Genomic DNA, 24,711 nt, shown 5'->3' with positions numbered 1-24,711 from the left:
GCATATCTAAATGACACTTTTTATCTGCCCATTCCCCTGAGAGAGAAAAACAAGAGACAGAGTATATGAGAGATGTGTATATATATACATATGAGTGTATGTTTAGACTGAGAAACAGATTTTTAGAGAGAGCAGGAAAGAAAGCAGGAAAGAGGATGCGCATCATCAAACCTTTTGATGCGGATATGTGGACACACTTGCGGTCTCTAGTGAGGGGACGTGGTTGGCCAAGTCCCCAAGACACGTAGTTGAGCACAGAGTGATCAGACCACCGGAAACGTCCATCGTTCTCAAATGTGTGTAGTCCAATCCACCAGAGATCACTATCAATCCTTGACATCTGGAGGAAGACAAATAAATACATAAACACATAGAGAAATAGAAAGTTATTTTAGGCTATACTCGAAACACATTTTTGTGTATTGTAGGATGTTTACACTTGTGTTTACAGTATATCTTTACGACTGAGGAATGTGTGTGTACCTTGCGCAGAGTGCTTGCCAGGAACTGTTTCTCACTGGCAGAATGTATGGAGACGAGAGAGGCGCCAAACCATGAACAGATCCTCTGGGCCTGCCCCCATGTGGTGCGATGCTCAAACAGCTTATACTGAGCTTCCTGGAAATCAACCCAGTCCAGACCAGAGTCTACATACAGGCACACACGTCACACACACACACGTCACACACACACACGTCACACACACACGCGTCACACACACGTCACACACACACACACACACACGTCACACACACGTCACACACACGTCACACATACGTCACACATACATCACACATACATCACACACACACACACACACACACACACACACGTCACACACACACACACACGTCACACACATTTCACATATTTTCCTTTTCTGATTTTTTTTTCCTGACTCACAATGAGTTTGAGAATTTTCCCTTTAGTGCTCTCATACATGTCCTTTGCTATAACACAAGAAAATGCACACACACACACACACACACACACACACACGCAATGCAGTCTCTATATCTGTCAGTCCCAGTGAAGGAGGTGTGGCCTATTTTCCTGTTATTTACAATGAAGGAGGTGTGGCCTCTTCATGTGTCTGGCCCAGTGAAAGGGGTGTGGCCTCTGTACCAATCACTTTAAATGAAGGAGGTGTGGTCACTGTATCTGCTGCTAACTGAGGGAGGTGTCTCTATTGTACCTGTCAGTCCCAGTGATGAAGACATGGCCTCTATATATCTGTCAGTCCAAGTGAAGTAGGTGTGGCCTCTGTATCTTAGGACCTTTGAGTCCTCAAAACACTTTCACACATAAACTTGAACAATTTTTACAGGAACCTATTCTATTCTCTTCTATTTATTATTATATAACGTTTATTGTCTTGGAAAAACAAATATACATCTTTAATCCCACACATTTGCACACAAGTATACAGAAACATCTTAAACAAAATAAATAATTACAGACCTTCAGAAGGCTCAGGCTCTACCTCAGCTATCCCTGAATCAAAGAAAACAAACATTTAAATACATTGTGTGTGTGTGTGTGTGTGTTTGAAGGAGTTTTATTGTTAAAAACAACAATACCTTTAGGTATTTTGCAGAGCCAGTCTAGTTCAGAATTGCAATCAGCCTTCACCCAGTTCATATCTGCCACGTTTGCAGCTCCACACAGTGCCGAGCTATACGGACCCCTACCAAAGTTCTGATATGACACCTGATGGACACGTATGAAGGACAGATGTTTCACTAATCTTACAGCAAGCTGTTTGTGTGTTTCATCATTACTCATGTGAATACTTACTATCATGCTTACATGATATGTGGGAAATATTGATTTGTCAATAAATATTGACAAATAGAGATATATGTGTTCCACTTACAGCTGTTCCATCACTCCATGTCCAGCTGTCACTGATTCGGCGAGATATACCTATCCAGAGCCAGTGTTGTTCATGATCCTCCTCCGTTCTGTGAATAGACCCAAACACTGATATAATTCCCAGCCACACTGTGAGAGCTGTGACATGTTGATAAATATGAACCAGTGTCTTTCAATCCATCACTAAACACATACTTAAACAAATATTTACCCGAAAGTCTCGTGGAGGACCTGAAACACAAAGGTTTCTTCATCTGGGCTGCCAAAGCTGACTAGTTCAGCACCGTGCCTCTGGCAATACATGTGAGCCTGAATCCATGTGAGCTTCTTCTCTAGGTCACCGGCATGAAAGACCTGAAAGACACACACACACACACACACACACACACAATAGGTTCAAGAAGCAAACCCACAAATGCTGTTAGTACACCCACACCCACACACACACCTACAAACCCACACCAACCTTGTAACAGTAATGCAATGTGCTGGAACTCTTCCAATCAGGGGGGCAGGAGCCTGTGAGAGGGGGTGTAGGTTGGGGCTGAGGGGGAATTGGGGAAAATGAAGAGCCCTTGTCCTGTCTGCAGATGTACTTGGAGCGTGCACTTGCACACTCCTTCACCTCCCACAGGCCTGTAGCATGGCCTGTTGCCATGGCTACACATCCACCTTTAAATGGAGCTAAAGAGGTGAAAATATAATAGAAGGACCATGAGAGAGATACACAAGTTATCAGTAAATTTAACAAGACCAGAAGAATCCCCTGATATTTCCAGCAAGGGAAAATTCCTGGCATTGACCATTCCAGTGCTTTAGTCAAGAAGGGATTCATTAAAGTAACTCACCAGTGTTTATCAAACCTTATGTGTAGTCTGAGGTTATTTGTTGAACCTCAACTGAATTATTTATCAAAATATATTTATAAATTCTGTCGATTTCCTCCCTTCAAAGGATGGGACTTTTTTCAAGGGAAGAGTTTATGTCTATGTGCATTCAGTAAACATTGAAGTGCCTCTGTTTTAATCTGGATGCAAAGTAATCCAGAGGTTTTTTTTTGCTATAATGATCCAGCTGGATAAAATTAGCCATGAACAGCTTTGGAATTTTATTGGGATATATATTACGTTTTCTCACGTATATATATTACTTGTAAGACTTTTATTATTGACAGTAGTGCATAAACCTTTTGTCAGTGTAGAGACCCAAGAGAAATTATAACCATGTGTAATTTTAACCAAATATTATCTGTGACACATAAAATACTTTGTGTATATGAATTATGAGATATGCTAGAGTATTCCTTTAAGGAAGTGATTGAACCAGCTACTAGTGAGTATTCATGGATGTAAATATTCATGTGGGATTTTAATTCCTGATCATAAAAATAAATAAATAAATAAATAAATAAATAATAGAGGTAATTAACACCACAAGCCCAATGGAAATATCCTATAACTAACTGGTGAGTCTGGCCAAAACTGCCTGTCATATTTTTTAAGCATGAAAAGTTACCGAGTGCCAAAGTGACTCATTTGACTGGACAGAAATGGATCTGTGTTTGTTGGACATGCAAAATGGTGCGGACATGGAAAGATTCTGTCTCCATGAGTGTGTGTAATTCCTCTGTGTGTGTGTGTGTGTGTATGTGTACCTGGCTGATCTCTGTTCCAGTTGGTGTATGTCAGTTGCTCCCCGGTGAGCCAGCGGAAAGGCCCAGTGCTGTTCTGATTATTCAGCCCCAGCCAGAAATGATCGTCTGAACGGCCAAACACCAAGCTGTTCACAAACGCCTGCTCGAACCTACAGTCCAACATAAACATTATTTAGGGGTCTCTCTATACTGTAAGTACATCAAATAGAAAAGAACTCTGGATTAGGGATGTAACCCTAAATACACACAGCATCAGATATAAATAGGAGAGTTTCACACTGTAGCTGGTTGAAACGAAAACGTGTGCATCAGGACTGGGAGAGAATGGTATGCATGAGAGAAGGAAGTGAGAAAGTGGATACGATATGATATATGATATGATATATGATATGATATGACATTTACAGCATTTGGCAGACTCCCTTATCCAGAGCAACGTACAAAAGTGTTTTTAAGTCTCTATCATTGAATACATTAACTCTGGTTCACTAGGTTACAGACTTAAGATACAGTGAGCCTAAAACACTGTTCAAAGTTTTATTTAATTTAATATTTAAATTTTTTTATTTATTTTTTTAAATAAACACATACAACAAACACGGGAGAAAGTGCTAGTTCAAGTATTTCATGAAAAAGTAGGTCTACAACTGTCGTTTGACGATAGCCAGTGATATAGTCAAAAATATATGCTAGGTGTCAGAAAGCATTTATTATTTTTTTTACAGCCTTTATTAGTTTATCCTCAGTAAGTGCATTTTTAGATTTTGGGATACAGAAAGGAATAAATTCATTAGAAAGTAATAACTGAGTGAGTGGAATTAAAACCAAAGCATAATTTTAGTTCAGACCAATTATGAACTCGGGTGATGTAGTTTTGAGAGGTTGAGAAACTTACAGAGCCCGAATTCAATTTTTTTTCCAAGTATTTTCGAAAGGTTCCAGGGGCATAGTGGGGTCATTAAAAAAAACATGCCTGGTTTAGGCCATGCCTGTTTTCAGAGTAAATCTAAGGTACAGGTAAAGATAGTGTTCCACCCATTTCATCCATATTGTGTACTCATCACTTAGTTTATTTTGCTTAAGAAGCCATCGCTGATATTTGACCTTTAATGTACCTGTTGTTGATGATGGCTAATGTTGCGTTGTAGCTAGCACACACTCGTCTAGCATTATTGAAAGTTACGGACTCCTCTCCAACCCAGAAACATGCAGGATTGTGCCACTTCCATCCCTGTAGAAAAGTATCAAAAAATTGAGTCAGGAGGTTTAAAAAGACAAATATCTCCAGCTGATTGTCATACATTACGTCAGGGACAGGATGTGCATCAAAACCCTGAATAACTTTTAACGCAGATGATCTCACTGAGAATGATTATAAAACTAATACAAACAGATAGGAACGACACAGAATTGGTTTACTCTACACACAACTAACACTAATTCAAGTCAGGCTTGAGTCATGCATTTGATGCCTTTGAGTTTAACACCCATGACTTATGACTCGTGCATCATGAAGCAGAAAGACCCCCAAGACCCCTCAAGTTTCCCCCAGTTGGTGGTGGGAGAGTGTGTTAGCGTTTCTGTGTCTTGCCACTTTTCTCTGTGACATTTGGCCAAATGTATATAATATATCATGCCATGTGTAGCTGCATTACATTTTAATTATGTCAATGTAAATGACTGGATATCTGTCTTAGGTGTCCACTTATTTCCATGAATTCGAAAACGCAATAAAGAAGTTTCCGTTATTATGTATATAACATCCTACAGATATATTTTAAATGTTGAAATGGTTTTAATTTGATCCATGGTTGGGAGTCATAACACACAACACACAGTTTGCTCATGCTTGCAGAACAAATTGAATGATACCCTGTGTGACCGTGTAGTAGCCTCTGACCTTTAAACTACTGACAGGAGTTTTACGGTTAGAAGTTCAGCAATTCCAAAGGGTCAGAAAGAGGGAATGAAGACACACTCATACAAATAGAATGCTTTAGCCAATAAAATGAATGCATTAAATTATGTTATGAGCCAGGCATTTTCAACATGACAAGATTTAAATGAAGTATTGAGGGAATATTCGAATAGTCGAAGAGTAGATGGAATGGAAGAAGAAAGGATATGAGGGAGAAATACGAGAGAGGAATGAGGTCAGAGAAGAGAAATAGGTTTAGCAGATGTATGAAAATATTTCCAGCTTTGTGTGTGTATGTGTGTGTGTGTGTGTGTGTGTGTGGTTTGTTTGACCTCCTCACCACTGCATGTGGTTGTGTGTTAGGAGACTGGAAGCATTGTGTGTGTGTGTGTGTGTGTGTGTGTGTGTGTGTGTGTGAGGCTGACTACGGTATTTACAATATGTCTTTAGCACATTTGTGCTGACTGACTACATCTGGAGTTTCAGCAGTATGACGCAGCACAAGCTTTGAAAAGATCCTTTATTTCAGCAAAAAGAGGCCGAATGTGAGAGAAAGACAGAACGAGAAGCTCCACTAACACAACCACAACACAATGACAGAATGAAGAATGGAGTGATATAGAGACTCATGAAAGATAAAGAAGTTTGTGGTACCTGTCTGCACCCGTGGTCTTGGATCGGTCCATCTGTCTTCTGAGCTGCTTTTTTACAGATGGAAGGTAAAGAGGAATTGCAGGGGTTATCATTCCAGCGGCCTTCCTAACTCCACACACACACACACACACACACACAAAACAAAGGAGTTAGACAAGAACACTCAAGCTAAAACCTCTGTGAACAGTTTATTCCTTATCACATTTTTACACAATTTACAGTAAACACCTCTATGCCACGTAGCATTACCAGGCATCAGCAAACACGCCTGTAGAGTTCTAAATGCACTTCAAAACCCTTACGACATTTTATATAATATACTGTTTCATCATGGGTTTGGCTAAACTAAGCAATCTGTTGTCCCAGAAGTAGCCTTTGTCTTTTGAACCACTGACTAAAGCCCTTAACAAGAGGCATCTGTTGTGCAATTTGTCCATCACTGTAATACAGCCAACTGCCCTCAGTGTGCACTCACAGCCACTGATGCTCCACTCAAGAGCTTTATGAACAAGAATACTTGTATTTTCAACCGACTCTATCTAAATCATATGTATTATACGCTCAGAGCTCTCTGTGTTGTTATTTTCTAAACACATCCCAGCTTAGGAATTTGGGGTCAGAGGTCATGGCGGTGAGAACATGGAATCCAGTCATTGGGCCACTAGGAATATTTAGAGTTACATAGAAATATATACATATTATAACCTACAAAAGAAAGAAGAAGTGATGATGTTGTTTTCTGTACATAATACTCACATTATATTACTTCACATAAATATAGTTTTCCTACTTTTACTGATTATTTTATTTGTCTAACAGTTTGAAACTCAAGATATATCAATTTTCAATTCAATTTAATTCAGTTTATTTGTATAGGGCTTTTAACAATTCACATTGTCTCAAAGCAGCTTTACAGAAGTATAGAAACCGAGAAAAAAAGAAAGAAAGAAAGAAAAAGAAAGAAATAGAAATAAATAAATACATTTAAAGTTTAAAATGAATTTAAAAAAATATTAATTTGAAATTTAAAATACTATTTATTTCTAACATCTATCCCTAATAAACATGCCGGAGGCAATGGTGGCAAGGAAAAACTCCCTGAGATGATATGAAGAAGAAACCTTGTGAGGAACCAGACTCAACAGTAAATATCAAAAGTTAGTTAATCGAGTATAGCATTCGTAGCTTTTCTTATGATGACGACACTGAATGAAATACACTCGCTAGTAAAGATTTCTACGGAATTTTCATAAGGACGCATTTCTCTATAAAGCACATTTATAAACCATTTTGTTTCATATTACACACACACTGAATTAAAAACTGTAAAAACTGGACTCTCATTAAACAGGACTCTCTTCTTACACGGGATTCTCTTATTCACCACAAACACAGTTATGTATGAGTATAAATGCTTTGTGTAAAGTTTTATTTCTATATTTTAGGTTTCACTTTGTTTCCTTGTCTTATGATTTGTGATTAGTCTTCTATTTAGCAGCCTTGTCCTTAATAACTGCTTTGGCCTTGTCGTTAATTTCTGCTTACTTGTTTTTTTTCCATGATTCATACAAGTAAATGAGTGAATATCAGCATTCATTCATTCATTCATCGAACGTGCTAACCACTAAGCCACCGTGCCCCCTTGAATAATTGGTTTAGGGGAGCTTGAAAAAAGTGATGAGACAAATCAAAATTTAATATTAAACAATTATGGGGTCTTTGGATCCCTAATTTTCATTGTTTTTGTAATGCTTAAACATGTTCCTTCACACTGTTGTTACATTTTACTTGAAGAAATGTCAACACAAACACTTCCATTACGCTAGTCTTAATCTTCCTGCTAACTTTGCGTAAGCAAACTGTTATAAACGTTGTGATGCAACAGCACCTGCAAATTTATGATTCTGAATGGTCAGAAGCTGTTGACTAATTTTCTATAAGCAAGAATCGAACAGTGGTTCAGCTACAAACTTTATGTTCATGTGTTCAATCTCATATGTTCATTTATTTAAACAGGGACTTGTATTTTGGATGCTAACGATAAACAGAGCATAACTGTAGAGATTCTGAAGTTCTTTAAACAAGATGATTACAGAGTATGTTTTGAATGACTCAGCAGTACCGGGTAAAGTTTAAACTTTCTTAATGACACTCACAGGACCCCACATGATGACACAGTCCTCCTGTGTGTTCAGGAAGTTGTTGGGCTCAAATGGGTGCCAGTAGGTGAAGATAACAGGAGTATGGTCAGTCCACACAAAATTCATCTGCATCATGGTATCATGCAGTCCGATCCACACCTCTTCTACATCTGCCAAGCCAAGAAATATAGACTTATTCAGTGCACCTAAATAATTAGTGTTAATGTGTGTGTATATTTTTGCACCTCTTTTCATGTGCATATTAATAAACTCCAGCTCCGGGAGTGTGTGGATGCTGACTAAGTGGGCGTCCATCTTCTGGCAGTTTTTTTCGGCATAATTCCAGTCCAGCTTTTCTGAGTTCAGCCTGTAGCAGCCAGCCTGGAAATTCTGCCAGCCGATATCACACTGGTACCCCCCATCATCTGTCCAGGAGTCTAAAAATGGGCATGCATGGAGTAGAATACAGTCAGAAAAAAGCAAGCGACGCAATAAAAAAGCGTTTGCCTTATCACCTAGAGATTACAATTTTAAATCCTGAAACCAAAGTCAAACCTGGCTGTGCTCTCAGGCCAAATGTCAATCTCTAATATCAATCACAGCTACACTATTCAACCAAGGGTGTCTGTGAACTCATATGCCCCTTTTCCACCAAAAAGAACCGGGTGCTGGTTCAGAGCTAGCACTGGTGCTGGTTCAAAGTTGGTTCCACTACCAACCTTCTAAGAACCGGTTTGCCTTTCCACCAGTTAGAGAGCCATCACAGAGCCGAGTCTGACGTCAATGTATATGTGTCACGTGTCCAAGCAACGTTAGCGCAGCAGCGGCAAACACAAACACATCAACAATGGCAGATGTTGCTTTACTGTTAATGCTCATGGCTTTGTGAACCTACATTAACACCCAAATGCGGCGAATCCAACGTGTACGTGCAGCTCCATGTAATCTGTATAAACGGAGGTTGTAATCGAGAAAGTACGTATTATTTTATCATTAACACAGAAAAAAGTTAGCCTTAGCATGTAGCTACTTACAAAAAGTAGCATGTAGCTACTTACGTAAAGTAAAAGTGTATTAAACATTAGTATACTTAAGGTACATTATCAAATGTACTAACAGTAGCCCCGCCTACAGCCCCTGACACAAGCGGTTCTTAGGTCTAGACCAGCAACATTTTGGTGCTACTTAAGAACCACTTTTCCTGGTTCAGAGTCGGTGCTTTGGCTGTCGAAAAAGAAAGAACTGGTTCTAAATTAGGCTCTGGCTCCGAACCAGCACCCAAACTGCCTCGATGGAAAAGCTGCAATAGATGTGAAATTGGGTGAATTGAGAGCTTTATTCTGAATGTGTTCATAAGGATGAACTGCGTGATGGCCTTCGCCCTCTCTGGTTGGCTGTCGTGTGATAAGTGAGAGCTGCCTAATAGGTGGAAATCGGTCATGGAAAAATTAGGGAGAAGTTTTTAAAAAGTGCATAGAAACACATACCTGTGGTGAACGGGTCAAGGGTGGCATTGGGCCGTTTCTTGCATATGTAAGGCAGTGCCATGGAGCAGTCTCTGTTCTGCCAGCGCCCTGAGCTCTCGGTACGGATCACACCACAATTCTGATCATCCTCGTGGTTTGGCTGATCTACAACATATACACACAAACACTGAGTCAGTTCTGCCTGATCCAGACTTTTACCTATAAACAGGCAGAGGTTCTTGCCAGTCCTTTGAAGTGAAAGTGAATCAAAATTGGCTTAGAAATTCCCAGGAATTAGTAAAAGAATCGTGCCATTGTTCCACTTTAGAGCCGTGTATTAGCATGTATATTAATGTGTGTGGGCGAGATTTGCTCACCTGCCTCCCAGTTGAGATATTTGAGAGGAGCAGTGTCAGACCACTGCCAGCCTCCGTTGAGGTCCAGATCATTCAGACCCAACCACAGAGTGGAGCTGTAACCAGTGAGGAAACCTGCACATATACAACAAAATATATATTTATATACAGTATTTAGGTATTGCTTAACATATGACTTTCTTTGTGTTTTTTTTTTCTTTTTCATAAGACTTATTAAACATTTAAGGCAGAGGTATTCACCTAAAATAACTAAATAAATAAAGGCCCAGTTAAAATGTGTTGCTTACAAAGGACTAGATATATTTTATAAAGTGATTATAAAAAAATTCCTGTCTCTAACTGAGGACTGTATGAAATTGTGTAAGCAGGAAAGTCTTTGTTGTTTTAAGTTGTCAGCTGGTCACTGATGGGAGAATTGAGTACAAAACTGTTCATGGCAATTGCAGTAATAATCCATCGTCATTGTTTCTAAGTGTAACCATGCACAGCAATCTCATGTGTCTGCAAGCTGTCCATGTGATAACATGACTAACATGGATGAATGGGGACGCCAGTTACTTTTAATGCTTTAAATGATTGTAGTGAGTTTAAGGTTATAAACATGAAAATGCTTATTTCATTGTTCTCACAGTGGTGTTTCACATGACCAATTCTGACTGGCATTATGAGCTATGGACTATGGCCTATGGGGCAGTGGTAGCTCAAGCGGCTCTGGATTGTTGATCGAAGGATCGGGATTCAAGCCCCAGCACTGCCAAGCTGCCACTGTTGTGCTCTTGAGCAAGGCCCTTAACCCTCTCTGCTCCAGGGGTGCTGTATCATGGCTGACCCTACACCCTGACCCCAACCTCTAAAGTGCTGTAATGTGTATGTGACAAAAATAAAGGCTTCTATTGTATTATTTGAAACATGTCTATTTTGACATGAATCAGGTACCTGAATCCTGAAAAGGTTTCTGAAATTGTACCATACCTTCATTATCGATATCATACCCCCCCGTTCTTCCCTCTCTTTCTCCCTCCCTCCCCCTCACCATTGATGTAGCTCTGCTCCTCCACCTTGGTGATGCTCAGCAGTTCTGCCCCCTGCTGTTTGCAGCTGGTGCGAGCCTCCTCCCATGAGAGTGTGGCCTGGAAATTAAACTGGTAGCAGTTATCCATCAGAGAGTCTGTGTCCCAGAATGTCTCACAGTCTGCACCTAGAGAGACAGAGAGAAAGAGACAGACAAAACAGACATCAAAAGTCCAAACTGGGCCAAACTACTGAAATGCCAGTGTTGTTAGAAACGATAGTTAGAATGAAAGACATCCTGGATGCAGAAAGAGTGTGTGTGTGTGAGAGAGAGAGAGAGAGAGAGAGAGAGAGAGAGAGAGAGAGAGAGAGAGAGAGAGAGAGTGAGAGAGAGATAGAGATAGAGAGATAGATAGATAGATAGATAGATAGATAGATAGATAGATAGATAGATAGATAGATAGATAGATAGAGAGAGAGATAGAGAGAGAGATAGAGAGAGAGAGAGAGAGAGAGAGAGAGAGAGAGAGAGAGAGAGAGATAGATAGATAGATAGAGAGAGATAGAGAGAGAGAGAGAGATAGATAGATAGATTGATAGAGAGAGAGAGAGAGAGATAGAGAGAGAGAGAGAGAGAGAGAGAGATAGAGATAGATAGATAGAGAGAGAGAGAGAGAGTGAGAGATAGATAGAGAGATAGATAGAGAGAGAGAGAGAGAGATAGAGAGAGAGATAGATAGATAGATAGAGAGAGATAGATAGATAGATTGATAGAGAGAGAGAGAGAGAGATAGAGAGAGAGAGAGAGATAGAGAGAGAGATAGATAGATAGAGAAAGAGAGAGAGAGAGAGAGAGAGAGAGAGAGAGAGAGAGAGAGAGAGAGAGAGAGAGAGACATACAGTTCTTTACTAAGCACCAAATAATTATGACCACAAAAGGGTTTAACGTTTTACATTAACATTGAGGTTTAACATTTTTCAGCTACATCTTGTGATTGCATTTACATGCCATCCATTTACATTGCTTTATTGCACAATTATTGTCAATTTTGCTCTATGGACTTGGAGAAACACAATTTCAATCCTTTGTATGTCCTGTATCTCAGTCCTACAGTGCAGAAACAGAAACAAAAAAGAATTGCATATATATATATATCAATTATTAGTCTTTTCAGATGAATGCCATTTCATTTCATTCCAGATTGAGATGATTGTATGATGAGTCCAACCTCTGCAATGATCAAAGTCATCTTTTCTGAAGCCTTATAAATAGATGAAAACTTGCCAAATGTGAAAATCTGAGAGACTGGAGACTTTTCTTACAGAATAATGTTCTGTAAGAAGATTATTTTTACTCTTTATTTAATAACACATTTCTTAAATCTGTTTTTTATTAGCCATGGGTTATGTGAAGCATCTAGCAAAGCAGTTCTCGTGAATTAGTTGTTACTATAGAAACAGTGATGTATTAGAAGGATAGCATTAATATAAACTTGTTATTTTTCTTCTTACTCTTACAGCTGTAAATCCTGATCACTCATATCCAAGGATTTCATAATGTAAAATATTACAAAATGAATCACATCACAAGCAGAGCGTACTCACTCTTAACAGGGCAGAATCCCCAGCGTTCGTCTTTGCCGTAGTCGTGTGTGGTGGCGCACCAAAGATGGCCGTCCTCTCTCCCCACACTGGTGCAGCTGTGGAACCAGTGTCCATCATATAGAAAAGGCAGGTAACACGGGTGTCCATGAGAGTTTCCCTGGATGGTGTAGATTTCTGTGATGAGAGGAGACATTAATAATTATATGGCAAAAGAAATCCCAGCATGCATTAGGGCTAATGAATGTTTCTTGTTTTCCAGTCTGTAATCTTTTGTTTTAGTTGGTGAATTGCCCAAATACACGTCAACTGTTGCTGCAACAGCAGCAAATGGAAATTATTACACACTTTGAGTATAAACACTGCTAACAGAATACACCAGTAAAAAAAATAATTACACTGTGAAAGACTTACAAACTGCTATTCTGCTCTTTCCAAGAAGGACTCGTGTCTGTACGTGTTTGCTAAACTGTGTCACATCCATTTTTTTCTTCATTTCTCAAGCGTGTTTCAAATTGCAAAGCATCACCTAATAGTACCATTTTATAATTTAAGGTGAAGCTATTTACTTTTAACAAAGACAAGCTCAAAATAATAATAATAATAAAAAAAATCAAATAAATCCAGCCTCTCTGTGTAGTATTCCCAATAAAATTATGACCTCAGAAAGATATTTAGTTTATAACATTCGAATCATACTGTAAAGTTGGAGATTTCTGCATGATTGACAGGTAAGAAGAGATGCCTCTTTCTTCTGTGTGGATGGACGAATCATTTGAATTTCATCATGGACATCTTGTCACTGACTTGATAATATTTTTAATATTAAATATTACAAATATTTTAGCCTTAAAAATCACTGACACTGTTTTACTATAAGCCATTTGTACTATATATTCTCACCTTTCTTAAACTTGGGAAAAAGAGATAAAATGAACTACTCTGATGTTGCACTAAAGGTATTTGTGGTTTTCATAAGCAATCGAATACACACAATTAGGTTTTGTACTGTTCAAGCATGTTTAAAAAAAAAAATGCAGGCATATGGCCAGCTAAATTATGCAGGTTGAAATGCCTTTGAAGAATTCATAAAATATTTAACAACAACAAAAAAAAAACACGTTTATTTATTAATAAAACTCAAAAAACACATTTGAACTTTCAGTAGAAGTGAATTTCAAGTAGACACGTTTTTTTCTCAGTACAGGTAAACATGTCAGAATTGTTGTTTTGTGGTAATTAAACACACTCCAGATGAGTAACATGAATATTAGACTGGAAACGAATACATTGGAACGTTCCTTTTAAAAACCAGGGGCAGACATTACAAATTTCACAGTGCCTTCACACACAGACAGAGGCACACACACGCCTGTACAAATGTACCAGTGACTAAACTAGGTGGCATCTCCTCAGTTTTGAAAACGCTCCAATTCGTTCCACCCGCCTTGCCAAGAACCAGACAACAGGAATCACAGGACGGAACTGAACGAAGAATTCGGTCTTTCTGTGAGTTTCATGCCAGTTGACAGAAAGCTGAGACAGAACAGCGCAATGAAACACAGCAGCCCTAAAATTTTCTCCCGTCTGCAATTAAATCACATTGTCATCGTCTCTCATCTCAGCAAGAGCCTTCGAGTGCTTCAGTTTTTTTTTTTTATTTTATACTCTGCACGGCTATAATTTTCACTGTGTGCTGCGATGAAAGATGTAATTCTGAAATAGTCACGGTTGTGATGAAATTGTCCCAAATGAATCACTAAAAGCACTAAAACATCTTTACATCTATTAAAATAACACAAGACGTTCCAAATGTCCATGCAAAGAATGAACTACTACAGAGAAAGCTGTACTACATCCTGATCACTCTACTTTCCCACATTCGGGAGAAGCAGCTACCTTAACAAAAGCTATGTGTATAGATTTAATTCACTTTCATTTGACTCAGATGAACTGTTATAAAATGAATTTAAAAGCATGAGGCTGTGGCTTTGAATGGCTTTAATTGAGGTTTTATTCCTCTTGTATACTACACAAAAAACACTGGCTGTTACAAAGATCTGACACAGATGACTCCTTCCAAAAATGCTGAATAAACATCTTAATATATACCTGTGCATCCGATCTATTGCTGAGTTGCTCTCATCTAATATAATCTAGTCTAATCTAATCTAATCTATAAGGCACAGTGGTTTAGTAGTTAGTATGTTTTGACACACACCTCAGGGATGAGGGGTTTAATTTTCTGCCTCCTCTCTGTGCATGTGATGTTTGCTTGTACTTTCTCTTATGTGGTTTCTTGGTGTGACTATGGTTTCCTTCCCAGTCCAACTGGCATGAATCTCTAAATTGTCTAATGTGTATGTGTGTGTGTGTGTGTGTGTGTGTGTGTGTGTATGTGTGTGTGTGTGTGTGTGTGTGTGTGTGTAGTACAGTACACAAAAAAGATGGATACTATAGTATGATATAATTTAAAATTTATATTTTGACTTTATATATTTCTGTAATGCTGTTTTGTGACAATGCTCATTGTTATAAGAGCTATACAAATAAAATTAAATTGAATAATGTGATATAAAACAAAGATTCCAGTGCATTAAAAGACCATAATAATAACTATGCACATAATGCTAAAATTACATACAATTAGGGTTGCGCTGTGCTATTTGGGCCAAACTGCTATATAGTACTTTATGGGCTATATCTGGTTAGGTATTCACTATATTTCTCATTATAGTGAGAAATATTTATGCACATCACATGTAGTGAGAAACTGATAGTGAAATTGTACACGTTGATATTCAGATCTCAAAATGATCATGTTATATGAATGATGCACATGCTGGATTGCTAAAGGCAAAAAGTTTTAGTTATCTGTCAACATCAACACATTTCACCCTGAAATTCACCCTGATCTGCATCATTTGCAGATTGTGATCACGCTGTTTTCCCTGAAGCATTTAAAACTAACGATAACTAAAAAAATTAGACCAGGGATGTTCATCTCCACCGGCTCAAACGCTGCTGCTGGCGATGAACTGGATCACATATTCAAATTATTTTTAAAATGCACATAATGTCTTGTAATTGACTTCTGGGGTTAAAGGGCCAGTGGGGTTTTCACTCAGTACAAGTGATAAAAAAAATCTAGTTAGGTCGAATATTTTAAGGGGAAAAAGGCAAGCAAAATTTAAACTGAACTGAACTGCATTCAAAAAAGCTGTTACAATGACCCATGTATCAATAATTTCAATAGTCTTAATGACCCAAACAGAAATGAACTGTGCTGTTCTGCTGTTTACAAACTCAATGTGATGTCTTAGATGGCTGCCTCTCTGGTACGCAGCCAAACCGGCCCTTTGGTTAAAAATCTGTCAGCATGAAATAGATCCTGTACAAATCTACAGAGAGAGTTAAAGAAGCTTAGTAACCCGTTTAGCAAACCGCAAGCCACATTTTTATACATAAGTCATTATACATTTGCCCCAAAACACACTATTGTTATGGTACATATCTTGCTGCTGGTAAATAAAGTGTACAAGACACAAAGAAATCTAAGCTACATTTGTGAATTTTACTTATTTATAAAACTGTGGGGGCACGGTGGCTTAGTGGTTAGCACGTTCGCCTCACACCTCCAGGGTTGGGGGTTCGATTCCCGCCTCCACCTTGTGTGTGTGGAGTTTACATGTTCTCCCCGTGCCTCGGGGGTTTCCTCCGGGTACTCCGGTTTCCTCCCCCGGTCCAAAGACATGCATGGTAGGTTGACTGGCATCTCTGGAAAATTGTCCGTATTGTGTGATTGCGTGAGTGAATGAGAGTGTGTGTGCCCTGCAATGGGTTGGCACTCCATCCAGGGTGTATCCTGCCTTGATGCCCGATGACACCTGAGATAGGCACAGGCTCGCCGTGACCCGAGATAGTTCAGATAAGTGGTAGAAAATGAGTGAGAGAGAGTATAAAACTGTGGTTGTTATTGTGAATTTAAAAAAATTGGCTACTTTTAAATAAATCACTAAGACGTAATGTAAGACTGAGATACTGAAATCTTACTTTTGTTTAACTGTGACAAATGTGAGCTAGTTTCTTATTAGTTAAATAGAGGAATAGCTAATTGGTATGGCAGGAGGATCAGAAACGTGGCTTCAACTACGATAACATACCTTAAAGCAAATATGATTTAAGCTTGCCTTTTTCAGTTCATTTAGAGCATTTAGCAGACACTCTTATCCAGAGTGACTTACATTGTCTTATTTCAGTTTATACACCTGAGTAATTGAGGGTTAAGGGCCTTGCTCAGGGGCCCTGCAGTGGCAACTTGGTGGATCTGGGATTCAAACCAATGACCTTCCAATCAGTAGTCGAACACCTTAACCACTGAGCTACCACATCCCACCACATCTTTTTCACAATGCTAACCTGGTGTTAAAAAACACTGTTGCCCACTAGCCACAGTGCCTTGGATAGGTGTACATAACCATAAATGTTTGGCCTCAGCAAAAAGGTCTGCTCTCCAAATTGAAGCTTGGTGGTGGTAGATTATGTGTTGTGGGGCTGCTTTTTATCAGCAGGGACTAGAAAACCGGTCAGTGTCATAGATCCAAATGCAAGGTTATCCTAGAAACCTTTGCAAGAGACTCGATTTACCTTCCAACAACCATAAGCATACTGCCAAAACTACTCTTAAATCCAAAAATCAGACTGTGTTAGAATGGTACAATCAAAGTCTAGACCTAAATCTAATCTGTAGCAAGACTCAAAAATTGTTGCTCACCAACATTCTTCATCCAGTCTGACACAACTTGAGTGGTTTTGGGAAGAAGAATGGGAAACAATATAATTATCCAGATGTGCAAACACATCTGTTCAGTTGTTAATACCTTGACATAACCTCTATGTCATAATAAAGCACATTCAAATGATATATATTGTGTAAATCAAATGGGGAAAAAATGTGGAAAGGCTCAAGGTTATGGAGGGCACTATACGTTCTAGGCTCTAAGTAAATTAGTCTGATGAGTCTGTGGGGGAAATTCTATTCTATTAATCAGAGATAATAGTTGAAGTGAACTTTTTCCTAATTTGCAGAGAAGAACACAGCAGAGTCCTGTGGAATATCAAACTTCTTTATTCAATAAGTGTGAAGTGTGAAGTCAGTCTGTCCCGACCTAAGTCTGAACAGAGTGAGTTAGTTGGGTGTAAGGCAGTAGTCTATTTATACATGGCGCTAAGCAAAAGGTTTGTGATTATGTGTGTGTGTGTGTGTGTGTGTGTGTGTGCGTCTTCCACTGTGCGCGACTTTCTCTAATCTTGTCGTTGCACAAGCAGTGCAACGGTCACGCCGGTAGTCTCCGTTATTTCCACACGCCTGCAGCTATTTATTGTGCAATTGGATACACTCTCACTCACTCATTTTCCCTCATTTTCACTCATTTTCTACCGCTTTTCCGAACTACCTCGGGTCACGGGGAGCCTGTGCCTATCTCAGGCGTCATCGGGCATCAAGGCAGGATACACCCTGGACGGATGCCAGCCCATCGCAGGGTACACACACACTCTCATTCACTCACACACTCACACACTACGGAAAATTTTCCAGAGATGCCAATCAACCTACCATGCATGTCTTTGGACCGGGGGAGGAAACCGGAGTACCCGAAGGAAACCCCCGAGGCACGGGGAGAACATGCAAACTCCACACACACAAGGTGGAGGCGGGAATCGAACCCCCAACCCTGGAGGTGTGAGGCGAACGTGCTAACCACTAATCCACCGTGCCCCCAATTGGAAACAGTTCATGTTATTTTTTTCATGTTCATTTTTGTTATTCACAACATTTTCTATTACAAGTCTCTGAGAAGGTCTTACCACGATACGTTTTGGCACAAAGGTCCTGCTCGTCACCGTAAAGTTTCCACCGTGTGCTTCCAGCTAGTGGAGAGGTCCGAGCAGCTAAGACATTGCGGTCATCTCTAGGTGGGTTCGGATTTGGCAAATAGGTGCTGAGGTCATCCAGGAACTTGCTGCAGCTCCAAGACCACCGGACCAGAGGGGGTTCGCGGTCACACCGGTACACGCTGAGTCGAGGCAAAACACTTGTGGCATTCCCATTTCCCATCCTGACACCCAGGCAGAGGGAGGAGCCTATGTTAAAGAGACGATTCCGGGTGACCCACTTCCAGAGTTGAGCGTCACTATCACAGGATGTTGTAAGGTAGAGCGCGTGGTCTCGAACGGCCAAACAGCCCCGCACCCCCTCATGGAAAAAGGCAAACGTGTCGGAGTCGGTCTCATGTGCTGAAAAGGGAGACAGGAGGAGAGTGCATTAATTAGTGCACTAAAAAGCCAATAGAAAATCATTATTTGGAAAAAAGGAAGACAATCAATATACACATTAATGAATACAGCCTCTGTACAATCATTAAAAACTATAAAGGTTAATGGGAAAAACCTGACTCATGATTTCCAGATTTTTCTAAATTGCTTTTTATGTAAAATTATTGGTCAGTAAAGAAGAAAGTGAGCATGTACATAGAAACCATAACTGGTTCAAATATGCATTTTCTCTTTGTTCTGTGTTTTAATTGTAACTCGATTCACTACGAGTGTTTCCACATTCAAACTATGAATTCAAGGTCTTCGTGTGTTTTTGTCTGTCTGTGTGTGTGTGTGTGTGTGTTTGTCTGTGTGTGTGTGTGTGTGTGTGTGTGTGTGTGTGTGTTTATATCAAAAAAATTAACTTTGCTATGACCTGAAGTGGCCTTTTATAGTGTAAATTTTATGGTCAGCGTTTTAATGTGTCACATTACTGCCATTAAAATAAACTGAAACATATCAATAATGAAGTCAACATTTTTTAGGAATGAGTATGAGACTTTTCTGCTACATGTTGATACTGATACCAAAATAAGTAACCTACATATTATTAATTATTCAAGATCTGAATATTTTATTTAGCTCTATTTATGATTCCCTGGATTACACAGAGGCCATGATAAGTGTACGTGAGCGTCTCCACACACATATGCTACAATTCTTTGTAATGTTAGCAAGTTGATTCCATAAGCTAGCTAGATTAGATCACATTGGATCTACACAGTGATTTGTATCAGTTTGAAATACTGTATCATACTAGATAAGAGCTCTATTTTTTGGGGGTTTTTCCCCACCTAGCCAGTATGTGCAGCTATGCTGGTTCAGCTAATAATGTACTCCTCATGCTGTGCAGTGTGTTTAAGGTAGGAGGATGCTGTAGTTCGTCCTCTTGATATTTTTACAGAGCACATATTGCAGTCTGCTTTAAATAGTTTGCCCTAATTAATCATGAAATCCATCCAGATTGCTGTCATCTCTTGCTGTCTATTTTTCTAGTGCGATAACATACAAAGCTGTATGTCACATCATGTTATGTTGTACAAGACAGTAGTGAGAGCAGCTCTGCTGTATGGGTTAGAGACTGTAGCAGTGAGGAAAAGATGTGAGGCAGAGATGGAGGTAGCAGAGATGAGGATGTTGAGGTTGTCTTTAGGAGTGACGATGATGGACAGGATTAGGAACGAGGACAACAGAGGGACAGCTCAGGTTGGATGTTTTGGGGACAAGGTCAGAGAGGATAGATTGAGATGGTTTGGACATGTACAGAGGAGGGAGATGGTTATATTGGTAGAAGGATGTTGGAGATGGAGCTGCAAGTGAGAGGTCAAGAGGAAGGACAAAGAGGAGATGTATTTGATGGATGTGTTAAATGAGGACATAAAGGTAATTGGTGCGAGAGTAGAGGACACCAAGGATAGAGTTAGGTGGAAACTGATCATGTGGTGACCCCTAACGGGAAAAGCCCAAAGTAGAAGAAGAAGAAGAAGAATTTTAGTGTAGCATATTACTCTTATTTTTTTTTTATAAAGAGTAAATGAGCACAATATCAGATACAGTACAAGAATCAATCCTCAGAACAATACAAATATCAGTGTCAGATACAGTATCGATATCAATGCTTTTCTAGAAAATTCTTAATAATGTAACCCACACAATAAGAATCAAAAGATATTTCATTTGCATATAAAAGTACACCGTTTCTTTCCACCAGCCATGTAAATGCATGATAAGCCAACCAATAACAAGCCAAATGAAAAAGAAAGGAAGAAAGGTAGTAAAGGAAAGGGAGGCAGTAATGGAAATGTGAATATCTAGAGCTGCATTGAGAGCAGAGAAAAAAGAGAATGCTTTGAGCCAACCCCAACAGCCACTCCAAATGCTAGCGTATTATTTTCTCATCCTTCCATCGTACTTTACTTTTATTCTTTCCTTATCCTATTTCCTCCTACAACAGAGCAATAGAAATGTTGGGTATAGGATAAAAATGGATAAATAATGCTGATTTAAAAAAAAGTAAAAAAAAAAAAAAAAAAAAAGGAAGAAAAACAGACCGTCTGAGAAGCTACAAAAACACAGCTGTTATTCAAAAATGTGGCCAAATGAGAAAAAAATGAAATGAGCTGCAAAAGGAGGACAGAGTGAGTGAGGGTCACCAACCCAAAACCAAACACAGGCTCTGTTACTGACCCAAGAACCTGGAGAGAGAGAGAGAGAGAGAGAGAGAGAGAGAGAGAGAGAGAGAGAGACAGAGAGAGAGAGAGACAGAGAGAGAGACAGAGAGAGAGAGAGAGAGAGAGAGACAGAGAGAGAGAGAGAGAGAGAGAGAGAGAGAGAGACAGAGAGAGAGACAGAGAGAGAGAGAGAGACAGAGAGAGAGAGAGACAGAGAGAGAGAGAGAGAGAGAGAGAGCGAGAGAGAGAGCGAGAGAGAGAGAGAGAGAGAGAGAGAGAGAGAGAGAGAGACAGAGAGAGAGACAGAGAGAGAGAGAGAGAGAGAGAGAGAGCGCAAGAGACAGAGAGAGAGAGAGAGAGAGAGAGAGAGAGAGAGAGAGAGAGAGAGAGAGAGAGAGAGAGAGACAGAGAGAGAGAGAGACAGAGAGAGAGAGACAGAGGGGGGCTGTTTAATTATTTATTTACACAAAGCACAGAATAGTAACTACTGGAATAGATTATTAAGTTAAATACAAGATTTGCTTCAATGCAAAGAAACTCACACAGTAGTCCTTTGCTGATCTCAGATTTTGATAATGAATGTAGTAAATAAATAAATACAGTAGTCAATAACTACTATGAATCTCTCAGTAACCACAATGAAATTAAGAACATAACACTTTAGCTTCCTGCAATGTGATTGGTGAGTGGTTCAAATATCCAAAATGATTTTCACATCATCCAAGCAACCATAACTTTATGCAAAACAGTATACAATTATTTTCTTTGACCCGTATACAAAAAATAATAATAATAATAAAAATGATTGCTATTTGTTTCAGATGGTAAATCGGGGTCCCTTAGCTGTTGTGTTGCAGTGAGTGAGTGTGTTGTAGGGCTTTCACACTGGTTCGCATGAAAAATTGGTAATGTGAAAGCTGTCATGTTGATCGCATGACCATTCATGAATGTGAACACGACTCGTACTCTGGTTTGCACTTGTACAGAAATGAAAGAAACATCAATCATGTGTTTTAGCTGATGATGACATGGAGTTGATTGACCTGATCCGTCAGATTTTCTGGCTTCATGGCTCGTTATCATGTGTGCAAAATATGTTTCTGTGACAAAGTATTTATTTAACATTTAGGAAGGATCTTCAGTGCCAAAGGAACAGTTTAGAGCTGCTATATTGGAAGTAATAACAGAAACAACCTCTTTCTGGAAGGTATGACAACATTAAATAGAAATTCATCAAAACTGATGTCTCATCTCATCTCATCTCATCTCATTTTCTACCGCTTATCCGAACTACCTCGGGTCACGGGGAGCCTGTGCCTATCTCAGGCGTCATCGGGCATCAAGGCAGGATACACCCTGGACGGTGTGCCAACCCATCGCAGGGCACACACACACACACTACGGACAATTTTCCAGAGATGCCAATCAACCTACCATGCATGTCTTTGGACTGGGGGAGGAAACCGGAGTACCCGGAGGAAACCCCCGAGGCACGGGGAGAACATGCAAACTCCACACACACAAGGTGGAGGCGGGAATCGAACCCTGACCCTGGCGGTGTGAGGCAAACGTGCTAACCACTAAGCCACCGTGCCCCCCTCAAAACTGATGTGTCATTTTTTAATAAATGAAAAGTGCTTAGCACTGAACAATTGCAGTGGTATAAGAGAAGTAAAAGGAAGATGAAGCATACTGTTTTAGGAACTTCGGGATGGATTGGTGATTATTTTCCCATATCAGCGTGCCCATGCATGTTAACGTTGCCCAGACGTACAGGCATAGTATAATTATCATATTTTAAATAAATGATTATAAATAACATAAAAAATATAACATCATAACATGACAAACAGATGTGTTTCCAGTAACATTGACACCTGGCTAAACATACCAACACATTCACATACAAATCGGCAACATGGCAATATAATACTGACATTCTGATAAGTCATACGTCTGAAAATTTTACTTCACATTACTCTATTTTTCTAACATACATCCATTTTTTATTCTCAACCATGTTAATTGTTTTATTTTTGTAGACAATTACAAAAAAAACAGGAAATTTGAAATATCACAGAAATTAACTGCAATATGCAGAAGGTGCTTGCTTGAGATTTGGGCCAAGACATGTTCATGATCACAACACGCATTCAGCCAAAACCCTCTTCCATTCACGTGCCTTAACCCTTGTATGATGTTCGTATTTTTGTTACTCAGCCAGTGTTCGTGGGTCTGCTGGACCCGCCGCATTTTTGGGTTTTTAATTCAACACAATCAAAAATTTTATGTTAAAATACTCTACAGATGTTTACTTCATCCCAGTTACAAGCAATATAAACAGCATATATGGTTAATATTTGCCCTTTACCTTTATTACACTCTCTCTCTCATTTTCTACCACTTATCCGAACTACCTCTTATCCTGGGGGTGGGGACTGATTACTACAACCACCACATTCTGTCGGTTTTTAAAATTGTCTCTGTTACCAAACCAGATGTTTGGTATCACACAGAAAAAAAAAACTGTGATAGTTTCTGCCTCAACACCCACCCATACCTTGAACACACTTCATCATAATGAGCTACACCCACAACTACTGATGATGATTATTGTAGAACTGTAAAACTCTAAACACCCACAAAGTGGAAACAGAGACTGAGTGATGAGGATCGCCAAAACGTCAACCCACAGCATGCTACTAACATCTCCAGCTTTGTTCACTGTATAAATCGTCTACTCAGATTGTGGTCTGCTCGCTGTAAAGCGCACAATAGCCCGAGTAAACCACCGGCTGCTGTGACTGCATGACTGACGTGCGTGTTACCAAAATGTTAGGTCACACTCTTCGTCTCTGTATGTGGATACTAATCAGATATATTTAGAGCCCTCTTCTTCTCCTTCTGCATTGTTCCAGTTGTTGACTTTGAGCAAAAGCCAGTATCTAATCATTACGCTGCTGTAAATATGGTCTAACTAGGACAAAGTACTGGCAGTAGCAAGCCTCTGGAAAATCCTGCACTCCTTTACAACTTAAAGTAGGAGGGACAAAAGCACAGCAAATGAGAAAAGATGTACTTTTCTTACTAGGAAGATTAGTAATGACTCTATGGACGGAAATTCATTTTATTTCTTTTTGTCCTACTGGACTTAATGGCTTATACTTGACATTGAAGTTGTCATGTGACATAAGAGACCAACGTGGCGCTTAACAGTGTCAAAGTAAGATGGACTTCATATTCATAAAGGGAAGCCTTAGAGACACTTAGCAGGCTCGTGAAGTTCAAAGGATTTCTTTATATTGACACTCGGCAATTGCACACAGATGGATAAAGGGCGCAGTCCTTTGTTTGCTTCAGAACTTCCTAATACTTTCGTGCTGAATCAGGGTTGTTCCTACATGGTTCAGACAAAACTGCCATTCCAAAAGAAATGGAAATGATTATACAATTAATTCACTTCACAA

At 39.4% G+C, this 24,711-nt stretch overlaps 1 protein-coding gene across 1 annotated transcript in view; it reads right to left on the bottom strand.

Annotated features, from left to right (window-relative positions):
• mrc2 (mannose receptor, C type 2) overlaps positions 1–24,711 on the bottom strand; it is a 42,467-nt gene that overhangs the window by 10,898 nt on the left and 6,858 nt on the right. Inside the window, exons 2-19 of the mRNA XM_060892068.1 lie at positions 18,567–18,995; positions 12,702–12,875; positions 11,119–11,283; positions 10,086–10,199; positions 9,730–9,873; positions 8,488–8,679; positions 8,258–8,412; positions 6,102–6,206; positions 4,645–4,760; positions 3,530–3,678; positions 2,342–2,559; positions 2,087–2,229; positions 1,877–1,964; positions 1,581–1,710; positions 1,462–1,494; positions 484–647; positions 172–340; positions 1–36 (exon numbers count right to left, since the gene is read on the bottom strand). The exon at positions 1–36 is cut by the window's left edge and continues 107 nt beyond it. Of these exons, the coding sequence (XP_060748051.1) occupies positions 1–36; positions 172–340; positions 484–647; positions 1,462–1,494; positions 1,581–1,710; positions 1,877–1,964; positions 2,087–2,229; positions 2,342–2,559; positions 3,530–3,678; positions 4,645–4,760; positions 6,102–6,206; positions 8,258–8,412; positions 8,488–8,679; positions 9,730–9,873; positions 10,086–10,199; positions 11,119–11,283; positions 12,702–12,875; positions 18,567–18,995 (2,724 nt within the window). The remainder of the gene's footprint in view (positions 37–171; positions 341–483; positions 648–1,461; positions 1,495–1,580; positions 1,711–1,876; positions 1,965–2,086; positions 2,230–2,341; positions 2,560–3,529; positions 3,679–4,644; positions 4,761–6,101; positions 6,207–8,257; positions 8,413–8,487; positions 8,680–9,729; positions 9,874–10,085; positions 10,200–11,118; positions 11,284–12,701; positions 12,876–18,566; positions 18,996–24,711) is intronic.

The sequence above is a fragment of the Tachysurus vachellii genome, chromosome 18 (genome assembly GCF_030014155.1).
Source record: "Tachysurus vachellii isolate PV-2020 chromosome 18, HZAU_Pvac_v1, whole genome shotgun sequence".
In the NCBI taxonomy this organism is placed as follows: Eukaryota; Metazoa; Chordata; class Actinopteri; order Siluriformes; family Bagridae; genus Tachysurus; species Tachysurus vachellii.
This window is presented reverse-complemented; position numbering and strand designations above follow the sequence as displayed.